The 19,722-nt window shown below is 34.2% G+C and overlaps 1 protein-coding gene across 1 annotated transcript in view; it reads right to left on the bottom strand.

The window, feature by feature from the left end:
• CDH8 (cadherin 8, type 2) overlaps positions 1-19,722 on the bottom strand; it is a gene marked incomplete at its 5' end in the record, with an annotated part of 94,431 nt that overhangs the window by 23,723 nt on the left and 50,986 nt on the right. Inside the window, 2 exons of the mRNA XM_008938485.1 lie at positions 3,524-3,641; positions 10,669-10,790. Coding sequence (XP_008936733.1) covers positions 3,524-3,641; positions 10,669-10,790 — 240 coding nt within the window. The remainder of the gene's footprint in view (positions 1-3,523; positions 3,642-10,668; positions 10,791-19,722) is intronic.

Here is a 19,722-nt window from a genome sequence, read left to right as displayed (position 1 = left end):
ATCAGAAACACTACACAAAAAAAAAATTATTGACATTTTCCCCATCTCTGCTTTTTGCAGAAACCCACCACAAAGATGTGAGAAGTAAGTGACAGAGAGTCAGTCTGTATGAGTTTATGTAGTCAAGGATTTGTTATGTCACGGAGTCACAGGTTTATTCACAAAGACTAACCTAGAAAACACTACCCGATTCTTGTGTTGTATTAACTTCTCATACTTTTGTTACCTAATTTTATTATTTTTCTTGTGAACAGATAAAGGTTTATGCATCTGACAACGTAAGTGATCAGTGTTCACTGCATTGCATTTTAAGAGAATGGGATTGCTTTACTTCAGATTATCTGTAGTTGCTCATTTAACCAAGGCACAAACTCTGAGAAAAACCAATCAACAGCAGACATTTGAGCTCAGGAAAGAACAGAAAGAACAGATCATGAGACATGAAAAATAGAGATTTCTAAGAGATGATCTGAAGACATTCAGTGAGTTGTATGATGACAAAGTCTCATTTTTACATCACTTACATCACAAAGGCAATATAGCCTCCACAGTTTTTGACATCTTGTCTAGGTTCTGAGTATGCAAATTTAACAGACCAAACAAAAAACAGATATTGATATATCATTTCAAGGAACAGATTCTGCTATGATCACAGGATAATTTCTAAAATATATAATATAATATTAAAAGTGGGTGTTTTTTTTTGTGGTTTCTGACGAAGGTACACTGTTGTGTCACTCAGTTAAATATATTTGGCAATAACAATGTAGCCAATCATATTTGTAGTATTTTTGGGCAACACAATTAATTACTGAAGTGTCACGTGAACATGCCTTAGGGCAATCTGGAAACTTTAAACAACAGAATTAGCCTGTAGGCAACAAATTAAATTAATCATGCCAAACTGCAGAGGTTGCATACTAGTGCCACCAGATCAGATAACATCATTACTATGTGAAGTAGTGAAGTAATTGCCAAATACTGCAATGTTACCTAAAGCACACAAGAATTATCAATCCCAAAGGGTAATATAATTTCACAAAATTTCTTACGGCGGGTAGTTTTATTTATCACTGCACTTGAGAGAATTTTAGAGAAAGTCAAGCAACGAAAAATCATTTAAATAAAAATTTTACTAATTCTACCAAAGAAGAGATTGGGTTTCACTATTGGGTGTCCTGAGAAAATGCAATCCATTTAAAATATCCATAAGAGGACAGCATTCCTTCAGCAGCCATCAAGGCGGTCTCTGCCACCTTGAAGAATTTAGCAGGGCAAGAACATAGGAAGTTGAGGCTGAGGTCATGGTCAGAAAGATGTCAAGGATTTTGCCCACCAGTATGAGGAAATAGTCTTCCATTCTCAGCCCAAGTAGATTGTGCACTGACATGATCCTCAGAAACACAATTCTCCAGAAATGAGAGTAGGGTTTGTTAAATGTATTTTCTTACATTGCTTCTAACAAACCACATCAGTCTGGCCTTTGGACAGCACAGATACTCATTGGTACAAATAAGAAGAAATTTTACTTGTGAGGATTTTTGTTTGTTTGTTTGTTTTGGTTTTGGTTTTGATTTTAGAAATACTGGAGTTTTTTTTCAAGAATAACCACTCATGCTTATCTAGCAGATACACACAAGACAAACTATTGGTCAACTTAATTGTTTAAGTGGCATGACTAAAGACTCACTGAAGATCTATGTTTAAATGTCATGAAATCTCATAAAATTATTATCCAGTTTTGGCTTTGACAGGAATATTTGCTTCCTGTGGGAGATCATATTCTAGTATCAACCGTGGACTGCACCCCTAACTGAGCAACCTTGATAGAAAAGGATGGTAGGCAGAGTTGGAATTTTATTCTTGGATACTAAAACATTAAATCAGAAAAGTCTCTTAAGGTGGATTTTTAATTTCAAGAGATGTCAGTTGTTTTAACATTTGACTCAAATATACAAAGAACTGTGTAAAACTAAGAGACAATATTGTAACAAAACAGGACTTATTTTTCTAAACCATGTCATATAGAAAGGTTCCTCACTCCCACTCAGATCAGGAGCTGTTTTGCCATTGGCTGTGACTAGGAATAAGAGTGAGTCTTAAATGGGTAACAGATTGGAAGGACAAGGCTAATTGGTAATGTGAGCTAAGTATTTAAACATGAAAACAAATGTTAAAACCTTTTTTACTTTGTCATGCTGTGCAAAGAAAACCACCTCACATTTAGGATGTTAAATTTGTGTTACGCTACTGATTATTACAAATTGTGCTTTGAAGAGGTTTATCTTCTCCTGTAAATTCACAAAATATACAGAGACATTTCATACATGAAAGTACAAATATAAGTAGAGATACACTTTGTGAAGGCTATAAGAGAAAAACATACCTAATGAAAAGAACAATCAGGATATATTTAAGCAGATTTAAGAATTTAGGTTTTTATAGTATGATTTAATAAAATGGTGCCATCATTCTTCTTGGATGGAACAGCTAGAATAAAAAATGAAAACAGCATTTTCTCTTTATTTGACATTTCCTGTATTACTTTTACAGTCATGCACATACACCTCACACATGCATCTCCGTATTAGTAATGGACTAAATAGGGATTTTCTTCATTATCATTTCAAGTAAGAGAAATAAGAGACTGAGTTTAACTAAAATTCCTGACAGGGTAGTGTTTCGTTTAAAACAATTTTTTTTTTTAAAAAAACCCCAACCAAACAAACAAAAACAAACAAAAAGATTACAAAAACAAGATGGAAAAACTGCTGAATATTCAAGTAAGTGCAAAACTATAAAGCACTATTTGTAACATTCTTGTGAACATTCCTAGCTCTTTCTCACATGACCTTCAAATATATTTATGTGCCAAAGAAAAGGATCAGAGTATAATTTATTGTTTAACAATTTTAAATGGGTCTTTTTCCCATCACACATGAAATCTCAGTTCTATAGTACTACTAAATGACTTTATGCCCTTCCAGAAGTTCTATAAAGCACAGTGATACAAAGTGCCCTTCTGGGCTTTGCTGACCTAGCAGATTTCTCTCTCTAGAAAAAGTGCCTAACTGAAATATCTTGGAAGCCTCGCACACACAAGAAGCAGGCTTAAAAGGAGTTTCTTTTGAGGGATTTATTAGATACTTAATTTTACGCTCCCATCTATATCCAGTCAATGCAGGATCAACTTTTATTTATCAGCTTAGTTTCAGATTTTCATTTTACAGCATACCTCTGGATTTTCAAATTAATAGAAATAAAACACGCAGTAAAACCATCCTTTCATTTTATTTAAGCGTGTGAGCTGTCTTCTAGATCTAAATTCAGTATTCGTTTTATTTTATTCTTATCTACTGTAAAGATATTGGAAATAGATTAAGAGATATAATGAAGGTACCATTGAACATCTTATCTACATAGTAAATGCCCAAGGGACAAACTGGTAAAGTAACTGGAAGTCAACAAAGCAATTGAAAAGTAAGTTGTTCAGATACACACATTATATAGGTTTTATATTTACCTTCATTTTTCTTGATGGTGAAATTTGGATTGTTTACCATTTCAGGAAGAAGACTGTACAGGAAATAATGCCCATTTTTAGGATCATCTTTGTCAACTGCACTGACAATCTGAATTACCTACAACAGAAAACACTCTCAGAAAGTATCCACACGCCTGGTAAACATACAGTATTCAAACACCCATTCCATGCTATTATGCCCTTCCAGAAGTTCTATAAAGCACAGTGATACAAAGTGCCCTTCTGGGCTTTACTATTATCTCATTTCTCTACGTGCCAGATTAAAAATGCTAGTTTATAATCTTGTAAGGCTTTTACTGACCTTAGACTGAAACTCTGTGGAACAGGGACTGTATTTGGCCCATTTAAACTGTTTCCAGAATAAGGTATGTAGGAGAGGTTGGTAAAAACTGTTGCCGACTTAGGCAAGTAATAAATTATCCTTCAGAAATAAAAAAGAAGGAAAACTGTGTTTCTGAAACACTCATGATGCCTGTGGTAGTCTTTCACTCATATTGCTTCACAATGGACCAAAATACAAAAACTGTCTTTAATTCTTGGTCCTTTTCCACACACACCATTTTTTATGTCATTGAATAAATATTTTTTTTTTTAAATTAACTTTTGGTGGGAAGTTTTAGAAGATAAATAATGTGATCTGGAAAAAAAAGAAAAATTATATGTATTTTTTCTTTATTTTAATAAAACCTCTGTTATTCCTGTTCCTAGGAACACAGATTTGTTTTAAAATATAATTATTAAAAAATTATTCCAAGAATAATTCCAGTTACTAAGGTTAGAAGAGGAGAAAGTGTTTGGATAGGCTAAATACCTGAATAATTGAATAACTTCAAAACAAGCACCTCCTATAATATATATGACCAGCTACAGTATCTGGAGTGTAATTACCTCCAACATTACTCAGAAAGATACTCTAAGTTGATCATCTTCAAATCATACAAAGCTGCACAGGAATATGAAAGCAGGAAACAGTACTTTAAAACAATTGGGAGCTTTGAATCTTTTCTTAATATTTGTTGCAATTACTTTAAGTCCAAATATTTTTCCAGAGAAGTAGAAACAGTGACAACTATGGATCCAGATGCCACAGGTAGAGCTGAATTTCAGTGGTAGTTAGCTCAATCTACATGAGGTTTATAAGAAATTTAATGAGAATTATTGACCTTTCCCACGTCTATTGAATTCAATAACAGTTTTGTCTTATGTAGTTATTTTTGTAATGCCTAAAGCAACTGATCAATAATTTCTTGGACAATTAAATTCTAATTAGGAATCACTACAGATTTAATTTTTTTAATAGTACAGTAAAAAAATGGACAGGATCTGCTGATGTCCAAATTCATAGATGTATACTTTAAATTTTCAAAACTTTGTTAAAAAATGCTAATAACTAATGTTTTATACTTCTTTTACCATGAGAGAAAAGACTGTCAGTCTGTGTATGTTACATATACAATAATAGTTAATATGCCATTTGTTCTTCTGTGTTCTTCAGGAGTCAAGGAATGAGTAAAATCTTACTTAGTTTTAGATAGTATAAATGTACAATAATAGATTTTTTTTTTTTTTTTTTTTCATAACTGCATTTGCTAAGATAGAAACCTTTACTAATATGATTCCAAACACATATATTAGAAGGGATAGTCAAAAAAAGCCTAACAGCTTTTGCTTAAAGAGGTAGATCTACAATTTAAGAGCTGCATAATAGAACCTAGAGACCTATGCAGTGTGCAAAAATACAAACAGCTGAAAAACATATCAGAGGATTATTGTCTGCCCCAGTGCACAGATGGACCCATGTACAGATATAGAAAATTTTCAGCTATCTTTTTGCAGAAGTGAAAGATGCTAAACCACTCACATGTGTTGGGCTCAGGTCTGGACTAAGTACTAGTAATTTTGTATCACAGATAAAGTGCAATTTAGAATGGAATCCCAAACAATTATCTTTAGAAAGACACATTTTATGATTGTTCCATTTTTCATACACTGCTAGAATAGGAAAGCAATAGGGAAAATAGACAATTACAGAATGAAGTCTGGAAGGTCAACTGCACATAGTAGGTGCAGTTTATCAGGTGGTTATGCATTTTTAGCTCTACTGGCTACGTAGCTCTTAATACTTTCCAGCACTATGTAAGAGTTCACTGTAAAAATTCACCGTCTCCAAGTTTTCAGTTAAAATACCTGAAAGCTAGAAGCCAAGAGCATTAGTAATATGGGTTTTCAGCTCAAAGAAATTTTATGAAACAAGCTTAGAGTATAATCTAGATGGAAATGGAAACTGAGCATATTCTTTGTCCTGTTTGTTGATTATTTTGTTTGTTTGTTTGTTTTTCTTTCAGGAACTACAGATACCTCATAATGTCCTATAGAATTCTTTCTTATATCTCAATTGTTTCTATCCATTCCCTTCATTGTTTACTAAATTGTCTTTGAAAATGAACAGAAAATTATATGAAAAAAAAAAAAAAAGGCTTAGTGGAATACTACATTTATTGTGTTACACGCACAAAATCAAGGAATTAAGAGTTAGTGTTTCCATAGCAACCTTATTTCTTTGTGCATTTGCATGAAAATAAGTTCTTAAAAAAACCCTCAACAAGCCATAACACATATACAGTCATACAAAGCTGCTGTATCTTTTACTCCATAGAGGTGAAGAAGTCTAGTAATTCTCATTATCACATTTTTATTAGTATGCTGATGAGCATAATTTATTGCTCAGCATTGCGTGGTCATGTAATGGTACACTACTCAAGTAATTCTCCAACTCTTAATTTGTGCTTCATAACACAGTAAAGAATCTTCCAGGGCTGACCTGCTTTACCTATCCCTACAGATGATTTTATTTCCTAGTAACAACATGCATAACAAAGGTGTTCCATATAACAAAATTGGTCAATACTATTAATAAAGAAAACTGATAAAGGCTGCGGGGGTTGGGGTTGTTCAGCCTGGAGAAGAGGAGGCTCTGGGGGGACCTTATAGCAACCTTCCAGTACCTGAAAGGGGCCTACAAGAAAGCAGGGGAGGGACTGTTCACAAGGGTTTGTAGAGACAGGATGAGGGGTAATTGCTCTAATCTAGAAAAAGGGAGATTTAGGTTAGATATTAGGAAAAAGTTCTTCAGTATGAGGGTGATAGATCCCTGGAATAGGTTACATAGACAGGGGGTGGAGGCCCCATCCCTGGAGACCTTCAAGATCAGGCTGGATGAAGCTCTGAGTAGCTTGATGTAGTTGGAGATGTCCCTGCTTATTGCAGGGGGGTTGGACTAGATGACCTTTGGAGGTCCCTTCCAGCCCAGACATTCTATAATCCTATGATTAAAAAATTAATTTTCTAATTAAGATTCTAAAGTTCTAATAAATAACTGATTTTTTTTTTTTTTTACTACATATCCATAAGCACTACGGTGAAAGTTAATAACCTTTTGGCTGTCCAATCTTGGAATTTGTGACAGTATTCCATGGCAAATTTCAGCTTTGAGGTTTATTAAAAAATTCTGGCATATATTTGATTCTCTGCATACTTTAGTAGAAACATAGTAAATCAGCATCCTTTGCTTAACAGAGAGTTCTGAACTGAAGTTAACAGTTAAATGATCTCCTAGGATAACTGAGCATTAGAGTCTCCAGGTTTGTATTGCATTTCTACAACACCACATATGCCTGAAATAATATTTAGAAAAGATTACCAATATAATCATAATGAATAATGTAGAAGAATAAATAGCAAAGTTCTTATCAATGTGTCATAACTATGTGTGATTTTAATATATGATACTGTTTAAAAGTCGCCCTACAATGCAACTTCTTAACCTCGGAATAGTTCCATAACATCAGTAAACTGTTCCCTACTTTTATTAAAACTGTTCTTCCAACTCTGAATAAACTTTTCAGCTACACTGGTGTTCGTGGGTATTTCTGAATTGCTTTGCAGTAGACTCATCTCAATACAATTTTAACTTTGTCTTTTCAGCTAAGGCCAGCCCTTTAACTGCCAGAACCTGCATTTTGCCATTTGAATGAGCTTGACTCTTATGAGAAACAAAGATCTATCTGAAGATTTCATCCACTAGAAAAGGCCAATTCTATTAGAACCAAACAAAATAGAGACAAATTGTGAGAGACTGAAGGAACATTGTATTCAGTTTTACATTGCTCTAGTTTGGACACTGGCTTGAACACTGATACTTCATTGTCTGTACTACTCCAGTGTTTGACAATTTTGTAGCTTTGTTTTGAGCAAACAGCACTTTACTGAAAAAGTCTGGGTATGAACTGGAAAACAGTGAGTAAAGCACTTTCCTTATGCAACAGTACAGATTCTGTTCTAGGAGTATGAGAAAGTAATTTAACTGGGCTTAAAACAAACAGCTGTACAGCTATAGCCAGCAACACCATGAATGTTCTGGCTTTAGTAAGGGGAATTGTACAAAACAAGAAATAATAGTGAAAAGCATGAGCTGGTTTATGATTAGCTTAGAGATACTGTAACTATACATTAAAATATGTTTGTTTCCCCACAAATTGACAAAAAAAAAAAAACCATTTCTGGCAAGTTTCTGTTGTCTGTAGAAACATGCAAGGAGCACAAAAATATGTGCATGGGCAAATACATTTCCTCCTCCTCTGTCCTTCCTCTCCTACTATCTTTAATAACACTAATGTTAGAGGTAGGATAAAGCAAAGAAAATGCATCTGGAAATGTTATACATCAATAGATTTTAATACATTCTGTCACATCACCAGCAGCTGCACTTGCCACTTGCAATTATATCAGAACCCAAAATAGAACACTTAGAAACTGAACTAGAATAGATGGTTCCATGTATTTAGGAGCTGCAAATAAGGTTTCATAAAAGGTTTTAATGCACTCTCCCTTATGGTAATTCAAATTCGATTTAAACTTAGATTTAAGTTGAACTGCAAATGTAAATAGATTGGAATACCACAACACAATTGTGCCTTTCCTGCATATGTAACATTCAAGTTGAAACCTTGGAGACCTATCCAAATCAGGCTTTTGCTACTATGTAAACGTGTAGTGTCTTTCTCATATCAGCTCTTTCACAGCTGACACATATTTAATTTTTTTTTAATTCTATAGCTTGACGATTAATATAATTTCTTCCAGAATTTGAATATAGAATAATGACCATAAGAAAAAACGATCAGGTAGTGTAGATACAAAAGTCTTTACATGAGCAGATAAGTTTTGAATGATGACTTAAATTTAGAACCTAACCTTGGTGATTAATCTGGACTGGTTACTGTTCAAATAATGTTATTTATTTAAAACACAGAATAAATTGCAGGATCAGTGGTACCTTATTCATGTTAGCAGCCAAATATTTAATAACCATCCGTAAAGTTCACACAAGGATTCATGCCCAAGAGTGACATCTGCCATCAGATCCAGAATGTAAGAGGTGATTGTGAGAGGTGATGAAGAATATCATGGTTTAATGAAAGTTTGCTCTAAGTGCTTAAACAAAAACCTCTTTTACTAGCTGACTCTTAATCATCTTATTTATTGTTTTATTCCAAAATGAAATGTGAATTTTTCACAATCACTTAGAAAACCTGAAATTTGATAGCACTACCTAGATAAATATATTCAGTAAACATTGTGCAACACAGCTTTCTGATTTCAGGGAAGCTTACTGAGCCCTGGATGAAGGTACACTTGTTAGAATTTAATATATCCTAGAAAACATAACTACTCAGCATCCAAAATCCACCCTGAGGGAAAAAAAAAATCCACTTGGAGCTACAAGAACTTAAATACCAACAGTAAGATTACTGTCTGCCCATGAGGGCACATTTCAGTAATCTGCTTTTCATTGGTTAGAATTTTCATTTCTTAAATGACACATTTTTGACACCTTTTTAGTAAACAGAAAGGGGTACTAGAAGTCAAATAGTCCTCTGTAACAATGCAGTCTTGGCAGAGGTAGGTTGTCACATACTACTACATAGGTTGTCATTTAATGCTACTAAAAGAAAATAATTTCTAACTCTATTGTCAGGTAACCTTCTTTGGAGAACAGTGAATTTAATACCTAACACCCACATAAGACACAGGAATAGTTGGATTAACAAGACTAGTGTCATGCTGTCAGCTGCTGTTTATTTAAATAAAATGTCACAATCTAGAAATAAATCAGAAAGTTTAAAAACAGTGAATTGTTGTTAAATACAGTTAAATCTCATTCATGACGCATTACTTTCAAAAGGTCTGTACTTTTTCTTACATCTTTATCTTGTCATTTATGTGTCATATGAGACATTTTTCCTTATTTCTGTACATTTTTCCTTCAAATTGTATGCCTTTTAAGAAATTGGTTTCATTTAAGTGGGTTAAATCATGCTTCTGATAATTTGCTATAGTTATTTCACCTGATAGAGTGTTATGTAAATTCCAACGCCAACCCTTTTATTTAATTAAACCAAGAATTAATCTGTTTTGTTTTGTTTGGTTTGGTTTTTTTTTGTTTGTTTGTTTGTTTTTTTTTCTGAAGTGTAATGAAAATTTCAACTCCACTTCCCCAACACCCCATTCGTCTTTAGATACTTTAAAGTGCAGCTACAATTTACCTAAGTTTTGATCAAGTTCTGGCTCACTTTCTTTTTTTTTTCCAGTAGCCACAGAAAAGTGAGTAAGAACTAAATAGGTAGATAGTGTATAATAGGTAAAAGTGAGATACAGGCAAGGGGAAATGGGTTTATGTTTTAAGTGTTCTAAATTATACCTGGGCCCAGCTGTAGTATTGTTCAATAACTGAGTTGGAATTAAGGTTGGATTATACTTTTACCAGTTAACACACAGGAACCTATGAAGAAATGATCTCTACCACACAGAGTGCAAACAGTGGGAGCTTAAAGACACTCAACAATTTTCTGGATATTGTTTCAAGATACCTACCTTAAATTAAAAATTATACTTGAAAATTCAAGTATGTCCACACAGAGAGATGTACCACAATATATGATCATAGGTTTGTCTTAAATAAATACTAAGTGTTAACATGAACACATAGGGAATTAAGATGACAAGGAACTGCACCCCATTCTCACACGCCAAAGTACACAGCACAGAAACATGAAGATACTTACTTGCCCAGGCTTCCCATTCTCACATAAAAAGGCTTCATGCTCTGATGCAAACTCAGGAGCATTGTCATTTACATCAAGAACCTTGATAGCAACAGGCACCCGGGACACTTGACTGTGGTTCCCTAAGAAAAGAAATAAAAGAATAAAACATAAGCATATTTAAATTGAGAGTGATGCATATATGCTTACACAGTAACCATACTCTTCCTGTCTTCTGTCCTTGCTTAATCAGGTTGTCTTAACTATAATGGATCATAGAGTTGGAGCATGAGATAAAGAAGGATGGCCAGTATTTTGTGGTTGAAAAGAATAAATAGATCCCTACTGCAAACAGCATTTGTTGGAGATTAGCTCAATGAAGACCTTTCTTGGACTAAATTGGTAAGATTTTTCTTTGATGAAGTTTGTATTGTTTTATTGATAAAGTCCATTATACATGGAAAAGAGAAGGCTGTAAACAACATAGATTTATTTGTTTGTTTATCTTTGGCAGAGCACGGAGCATTTTACTCTATTAGTTGTTCTGACTGCACATTTATTATTTCTTCATTACAAATACGATTAATGTGGAAACCCACATTGTGAGAAAGACAGATGGTAGATTGACATAGGCAAAACTAGATAGTACTTTAGACTATTAAAGCACTTTGGTTAAAACAAAACAAAAAGACCTGTGCACTTTTTTCTTCACTGAAATAAGGCTCCATTATTTATAACAGAGCTATTTTGTGTAAAAGTGTTTATCACCCTAAAGAGTAAAATAACCTTATTAAGTTGCAAGGAAAGAAAAGCAAACCAAACAGCTCACATTGCACTTTGAATAGATTTCACAGTCAGGTTCTAGTGTCTTGCCTTCAATTCAATACAGCTAATTAATTTTAAGAGACTGTTTTTAAATATTTTAGATTATTTTTCCCCAAAGAGAAAAAACATGAATTCAGTTTAAACTGAGGTGACCGGCTGATCCAAAGAGTAAAAAAAAAACCTGTTCTATAGTACATGCATACCTCTACAAATAACACACACTAGTTTAAAAATCAATCTCTTAGTGAGCACTATTTTAAAATCATAGTATTTCATCTTGTTTTTATCATCAAAAATTTGTAGAACTGCACACTGTGTGAATTAAAGTCTGGGTCTCACTTGTAACTGGACTACGTGCCTTTGCCTAGATTATTACTGCAGGCAAGAAAGCTGCTACCACAAGTCTGGGTATCAGCTTATTCAGAGTTGTGACAGCTTAGCAGCTGTCCAAAGCTGTCGTCAGTCCACATGGGTTCTGTTCTCTGGCAATACGGAGCTGGCTCAGGGGAAGGCAGGACAGAGGTTCCCATTGCCAGGTACTCAGCATACCTCTCATGACAAAAGTCTATAAAGTAGAGGTATGTAAGGCTCCACCAGTGAGCAGGTAGCAACTAGTAGCAGCCCTACAAGTGGTACAGATGATTAAATGAAGAACCACTATATACACTGTATTTTTTGAGGTATCTTTCAAAGTTAATCGTGTTGTGACCTAATCAAACCCTACCTCTTGTATCCACTTTTTCCCTTGCACACTAAAGAGAGACATAATTTTTAAGACTCCTCCTACAAATCTAAATGTGTACATTTCCATTACTCTGTTAACACTACTTTAAAATAGCATAAAAGTAAGTATTTCAAAAGGCATAAAGTCAGGCTATTACCCAACGTACTAGGGCTGTAAAAAAAGGCTTTCTGTTCACTTGATAGCTTGAAATATTAGAATTCTACCTGTACAGAGTATGGAAGATTATAAGACATCAGACTTTAAACGCTTCCAATTTGAGAGAGTCAAAAGTTTCAGTTCACGAAGAAACACATTACAGAAGACAATTAAATCCCCCCCCATTGTAAGAGTGATATTTATGTCTATTTGCATCATATGATCTTATTAACAAGTGAGGTGGACACTTATGCTGTGAAATAATAAGGTGTTTGAAATCAAATAAAAGTTAATATGCAAATCAGGAATCTGAAACATTTTAAACACTTTTTTTAAATCTTAACTTGATAAAAATACAGACAATGAATCTTCAGCTTATCAGAATTCTCAGCACTAGTGTCGTATTTAAACACTAAAGATTTACTTTTATCTAAATTAATGAAATGATGGCAGTTCAAATTTTAAAGACATTACAGAGAAATGTAATTAATTAGATAAGCTTCTAAAGAAATTATTCATGTCCCTTGCGACTGCCCCAAAATGTTTGTCTTTCATCAGAAATACAAACATTAAATTTAAAGATATTATAATTAGAAACTTGATTCATTTAAAAAATTAATTTACTAAACACAAGAGAGACCCAGCTGGTTTGGAGATTTCCAAAGTAGGGGATATATGCTGCCTATTAAGGTTCATGTGACTGTAGTGAAATTTATTGTTCAATAAGAGAGAGAGAGATGGAGAGGGAATTTTATCTACTGCTCGTACTGCCCACCACACAGAATACATTGCATTTTGTCATTGCAAACTCTCAGTAAAAATTCACTTTATGTTAAGTGTTTTCCCTGGAAATAAAATCACCTAGGCATACCTATTCAAACATATTAATGAATTCTCACTAAGCAAATTCACATTTCACATGTGGATGAAAAAGCTCTCAAGATAAAATAGTTGCATCTGTCCATTATCATACTTATAATTTCTGCAAACTTGTCAGTGATAAAACCTGTACACAGAGGATTTCCCTCACAAGTTTAAATCCATTTCTGTTAGCAATGCCCAATATCCCTGAACTAAAAGTAGAAAGTAGATTCAAGTAGATTGAAGTGGATTCACTCTGATCCACAGAGAGCATAAACTGTTATATTTGCATGGGCAACTGTCCTTCTTACAGCTGGCCTTTGTACTGATTCGTATTCAACGTTCAGAACTTTCCCTCATTTGTGTGAATGGAGAGTCAGTTCTTTCTAAACTAGTGACAAACCTTAGTTTCAATTACTGGGAATTGGTTAGTTTGTTTGTTTTGGTTTTGTGGTTGTTTTTATTCTTTTTTTTTTCTTTTTCCCCAATGAACAACCCAATCAATAGAATTAAGGCAGACTGAGTCTTCTTGCATGTTCCAACTAGATAGTAATTCTGATTGCTTAAGTTCCAATCAACTACTTTATGCAAAATCATACAAGAGTGTAAACTTCCTCTATGTGGAACCTTCATCACTTGTACTTATTGTGATGCAGTTTAAAAACGCCTGCTTTGAATCTTGCGATACAAGGGTATCATTAGGTCTGTCACTTGAGAAGCAATGGCTTGGTTTGGAAATGTAGCACACTGAGATGCATTATTAAAAAAATATTGTGAAATATTCCACTAGTCTAGTTTAGCTAAACTCTTTTCAGAGGAAGTCTGCACAGAATTACTTAGTTTTTCGTTTCAGATCCATTCTGTTGGTTATCTGTGGACACTACTGCCACGGCGCAGCATGTAGCTGTAAGAAACACAGATGCAAACTGTGTACATAACTTCCCAGAAGTACAGAAATGACAATAATAATAAAAGATGTGTTATTTTCTAGGATTTTACTTTTTATTCGGGTATTTCATTTTAGTTGAAAGGAAAGACAGCTTATGACTTTTTAAAGAGAACCTTGAAGGGATTTTGGATGATTTAAAGACCACTGCTTGAAATGCACACCTTGCTGACACTCATCTCTAAGACACTGATTGAAATCTACTAGGGATTACAAAAGGCTGCAGAGTTTGATACAAAAATGAAGGCAGATCTTTGATATACTAAAAATTTTAAAAAATCTCATTGTCAAGCCATTCCAAACCTGAAGTTTTGGAAGTTACAGAGCCATGCTAGCTCTTATTGTGATCAACATATTTCTTCCTTCCTGGAAAATCCTTACATATCTGAGATGTCCAATCACTGGAAATTTGTAATGCAAAACACTAAGCATTGTTAATACTGTTACTGTGTGCAGCAAGTAATACTAGGAGTAACTAGAGCTTATGAATGACATTTTTGGTCTTCTGCCACAGCTAACAGAACATAATGCAGCTATTCAACTCCCATAAACACTTAAACACTGTCTTTCCTTGACAGATACACATACAAGTATTCTTAAAGAGCAGGGGTCTTTAAGAAAGAGAATTATTTGCTGCACAAAATGAAGTTCAACATTTGTTTTACTCGAAATCCAGTTTTCCTTTAATTAAGTAATCCAAAATAACTTTAAGGTTCTCTTTAAAAAGTCATAAGCTGTCTTGCATTTTAACTAAAATGAAATACCTGAATAGAAAGTAGAATCCTAGAAAAATAACATATCTTTTATGATTATTATTATCATCACGACATGGCTTGGAAATGGCTATTTCATGCTTCTCTGATTCAGGGAAACGTCTGCTATAATAATATTTTTAAATTAGAAGTAGATGAAATCCAAGTTCTAACAGAGAAATAAAAAAAAAATAAAAAATCTGAAGCACTTACTTAATAGAAACATCAGCATTTGTTTTACACCTCTTGTATTTCAAACTTACTAAGTTGCATTTTCACAGATCCATTCCCCATAACTTTATCAAGGTTTTATCTGATGACTTTACCAAGACAATCTACATGCAGGATAAGTTTATTTCTGCCATTATGGTTTATGCAGTTGTTATTTCTCTGCAGTCCTTTACCTACATAATACCATAGCTTATAATATTTTTTTTCTCCCATATAAAAATGACAAATCCAACTTCATGAATCCTGAGAAACAGAGATGCTATAATGAAACTGAAATTTTATTTAGGTTGAATTTTATAGAAATCACATACTTCATAAAATACTGTGTTCATTTGTTTGAACTGTTCTGTAATGGTCTGATTCAAGAGAAACTGAGTGTCTGAAACCAATGCTGAAGCTGTCAGGGAAAAACAACACTAACTGGCAATATTTTTGTTAAAAAAAAACAGAACGTAAGCTATTTCTGAATTAGGAAAAAACTCAAGCAACCAAACAAAAAAAAACCAAGCAGGATTGGTCATTATGAAGGTGTAGATCCCCACTGAAATTCCTATATTTTTAAAGGATGAGAAAATACTAGGAACTGTGGAATATCTATAAAATAATGTGAACATATCAGTATATACCAGAAAGGCTTCTGTACAAGTTGCTAAGACAAGAAATAAACACCTCTTCAAAATTAATGTTCCACTTATATTTATTTCAGCACACTGGAACATATTAGAGGAGTACAGATTGTGGCGAGCCTCTACATGTACACATGTGTGGGAGGGAGGCAGAAAGAAAAAGATGTGAAACATATTTCTTGGGTTTGTTCCTTAAGCCATTCTTTGGGAGAAAAACAATAGAGTTGAAAGGTTTTGTCTCTTCTCAGTAGATCACTTGGTTTATTTTATTATGATCTCCAGAAGAAAGATGAACAAGTCCAAACCAAAGCTATGTTATGGGTTTTATTATTCCTCACTGACAGATGGTCACAAGTTTGACCAAGGACTTGCTGACCATGTTCTACCACCTTCATTTTTGTCTGCTTTCTACCTCTGATTGCTATGAAAAAGATAGACCCTGGCAAAGTGCATGCTTCCACAGGCATGGACAAATGCAGAAGAACCATACATACCCGCTAACCAGGTGGAGTGTGAGGAGTGTATTTCGACTGCGTATCCTGGAAAGGAGGACAAGGAGGAGGGGAAACTGAGAACACACTACATTTTCAAGTCCTTGACTTCAAAGCTGAATTTGTAGTTAGTTAAGAGGTTTCCAAAGTTCAGTAACTCCATCTGTAAATAGGTGACTACAACAGGCCACATATCTACCTTTAACCAATCGATAAAATGTATAGCTTGGGACGAAAGGACAGATTATACTTCCAGGTTGCTGACAATACCAAAAGAAAGAAGAAAGAGTAAAATTTCTGTGACAGATGCACAAGCCATGCCAGAAAATGTTGATTAAATAAAACCATATTCTTCAGGCTCTATTCAGTAAAAGTATTCACTGGCTTTCATTTCTTGTAAGGGTTTTTTCTTTTTTTTCCTACATTAGCACGCATAAGACACAGAAATTGTTTAACAGAGCCCAGCACCGACATGAATTTTGATTCAATTACATAAAATTTGCAGAAAAATAAAAGATGCCTGTAAAAAGATCAGGTGGATCATTTTCTAAATCACAGAATCACTGATGTTGGAAAAGACCCTTAAGATCATCAAGTCCAACCAAATCAGTGACAATGAGTGACATTCTACCTAACCCTGCACTGAGTTCTTTGCTTACATTGAAGTAGCAAAGTTAAAACAGACTATGTGAGTATGCACTTTTCCCTTTCACTTCAAGGCCTGATGCAGCTTCTGCTGAAGTTATTTAGATCTCTTCTGTTCTGGAAGTTTAATCTAGTCCTTGTCCTTAATATTACATTATCTATTTCCTGTATTTAAATTAATATAAGATTTAAAATGTAAATATAATTTAAATTAAAACAGGGACTTACACTGGGTACTTGTGAACTTAAAAAGTATCAACACTGATCTATAAAACTTTATAATCAAACCATATTTTTAAAATTTACTGTATTCTTTTAATACAGATACAGTACATATTGATGGAATCAGCCCACATTTTGCTTATCTGAGGGCAGGCTATAATTTGACTTTCAAATGGAACCTCTTTGTTATTTTTCATACCATTAAGCTGTACAGTTATTCAGCAGCCTAAGAAATAGTTACTCTGTAATTACCTCTGATCCTCTGTGGATTGAAAGATGCATTTGCAAAACTGGGAAACATCTGTAATTTTTTCCAGAAGTATCATATTTTGATTTCTTTTGGTGTATATGCATGATATTGTTTTGTCTGAATGCAAGATAAATCAAAGGATTTGGAAAGGGAAAACTGGACTGGAAAAGCAAAACATCCCCCTAACTGTAGTTTACAGCTGTGAAAAGGTCTCCTCTACCATAAACCTGGTTAAAAGGGAAAAACAAAAGACACCATTCTGTCTAAATTTAGGCATGCACAATAAGAGAGGAGAACTTATCCGTTGCTGCAGTGTGACAGAATCAGGGACCATGGTAAGTGAGCTGTGATTTTGTACTTGAGGGGTCAGAGGATGCTGAAAGTAATCCGTACTCACCTTAGAGCTGGAGGGGAATGGGAAGCACAGGCAATCCTTATCTTCCATGCCACCCTCCCAGAAATGGAATAACCCAGAAACTCAGCGGTTTCCAGCTCTTATAAACTACTTGGAATGGTGATCTCCCTTTAATCACAAAGTTTCTGCTTTGAAAAATCCACCTTAGTGTCACCACTTCCTATTAATTTCCATGGACTCCAAAAAGAATATGCTAGAAGGTGAAGTAGATACTAGATGTACCAGGTAATCTGAGTGCTCATTACATCTAACCTACATACTGCATAAGCGAGTGATCAGACTGCATGGGATATGCACTACCGAGGAGGGGGGGCACATATAGGGGGAACAAAGGGATGAGATACAGCTTGAAAAGAGTTAGAAGGGGCATCCTAATCAGACATTGTAGCATCTTTTCAATATTTGAGTAGCAATTACAGATACTTGTCAGAAGCTCTGGATTCAAACAGCGTGTCCTTAGAGACTGTTCTTCTGCATATCTAATTTTGACCACAGCGAGCTTTATATTCATAGCGACACATAATCAAGATATATGTGACACATCAATATGAGTAAACAAATACATAATTCAAAATAAAATTATTAGTATAGCTGCTTGAGCGGGTTGTATTGGAAGCTGCTATAGTTATGTCAGGTTTATGACAATGAAAACAATTCTGTTTTATTCACAGATCCTAAGTAAATCCTTAAGGGGGAAAAAAAAAAGAAAAAAGTACACTGCCAACATCCTTCCACCCACACATCTATCCAGAGACCAAACTGAAACAAATGCTAGTGGAAAACAACCTGCATTTCTGCTACAGTACTGTGTTATTAAGCCTTATGTGTCTCTAACGAGGCTGCGAGTTAGGCTGCAGTTTGCAGCTCTGTCCCTTGCAGGATCCGAGCAGTGTTAACGTAGTTCAGTGCTGAAATGTTACCAGTGCTAAAATTGTCAATATGCTTTCACTTTTACCAACTACTAGGGATGGACTTATAAAAAAGATAAGCCAGGAACATTTGAAGTTACACAGTTAAATTTTTAGTAAAAATCAATGCAAAGTAAAAAATAAATAAATAAATAAATATATACACCTAACTTCAAGAATAAGCAAGAGCAAACTAGCATTTGTAATCTCTGGAAGCATCTGCAGCTAGAAGCACTATTCTATAGACCCATCATTTTAGCAAAAGTCAGAGTCTACTAAATGCTTTTGAAAAATGTTTTTTCCACTTCCTTGTGGCAGCTTTCAATGAGAAGGAAAAAAGGGTTAGGGAAACAGGGAGCCACAGAAAACCATAGGAAACCACAACTTTCTGCTACCATTATTATACACACTAGCAGTAGTAACAGTGTGACGAAATGCTACTAGATCTTTGCTTCTTGTGGACCACAGCACCACAAACCTGATGAGGTTTCCAGATTTTCTGAGACAGTGTAATGACTTAATTGTTGTGATGAAGTAACAGGTTTTTATATACCAATGAGAATAAATTTCCAGAAAATAATATGATGAAATTAAGTGAGAGAAAAGGATGTGCCTCTAAAAAAAACCACCACAGTGAAAAAAAAAAAAAAAAAAAAAGAAGAAAACTGACTGAAAAGAAGTTTTAAGATGCAACAAATATATCAGGGCATGACTTGCTGCACTGTTGCTCAATTCCAGCTTAATCAACGGAGTTGCACTAGCATAAAAGAGTCAGGAATCCGGCCCACACTTTAGAGCAATTATATTGTTAATATGCTAATACATCATGCATATTAAACTGTTATAAAATATTAACTTAAATATGCAAGGTCTTATTGTCAATTATAATTAGCTATGAAATTTTATAATGACTTGCAGCAATAATAATAACAATAAGCAGACTGATTGAGGACAACATGTCTGGAATATTTTCTTTTTTTTTTTAATTTTAAATTATTTTGTGATTGAAGTAAAATAATAGCT

The sequence above is a fragment of the Merops nubicus genome, unplaced genomic scaffold (genome assembly GCF_000691845.1).
Source record: "Merops nubicus isolate BGI_N331 unplaced genomic scaffold, ASM69184v1 scaffold33004, whole genome shotgun sequence".
NCBI lineage: Eukaryota > Metazoa > Chordata > Aves > Coraciiformes > Meropidae > Merops > Merops nubicus.
Note: the sequence above shows the minus strand (reverse complement) of the source record. Positions and strands in the feature narration are given on the sequence as shown.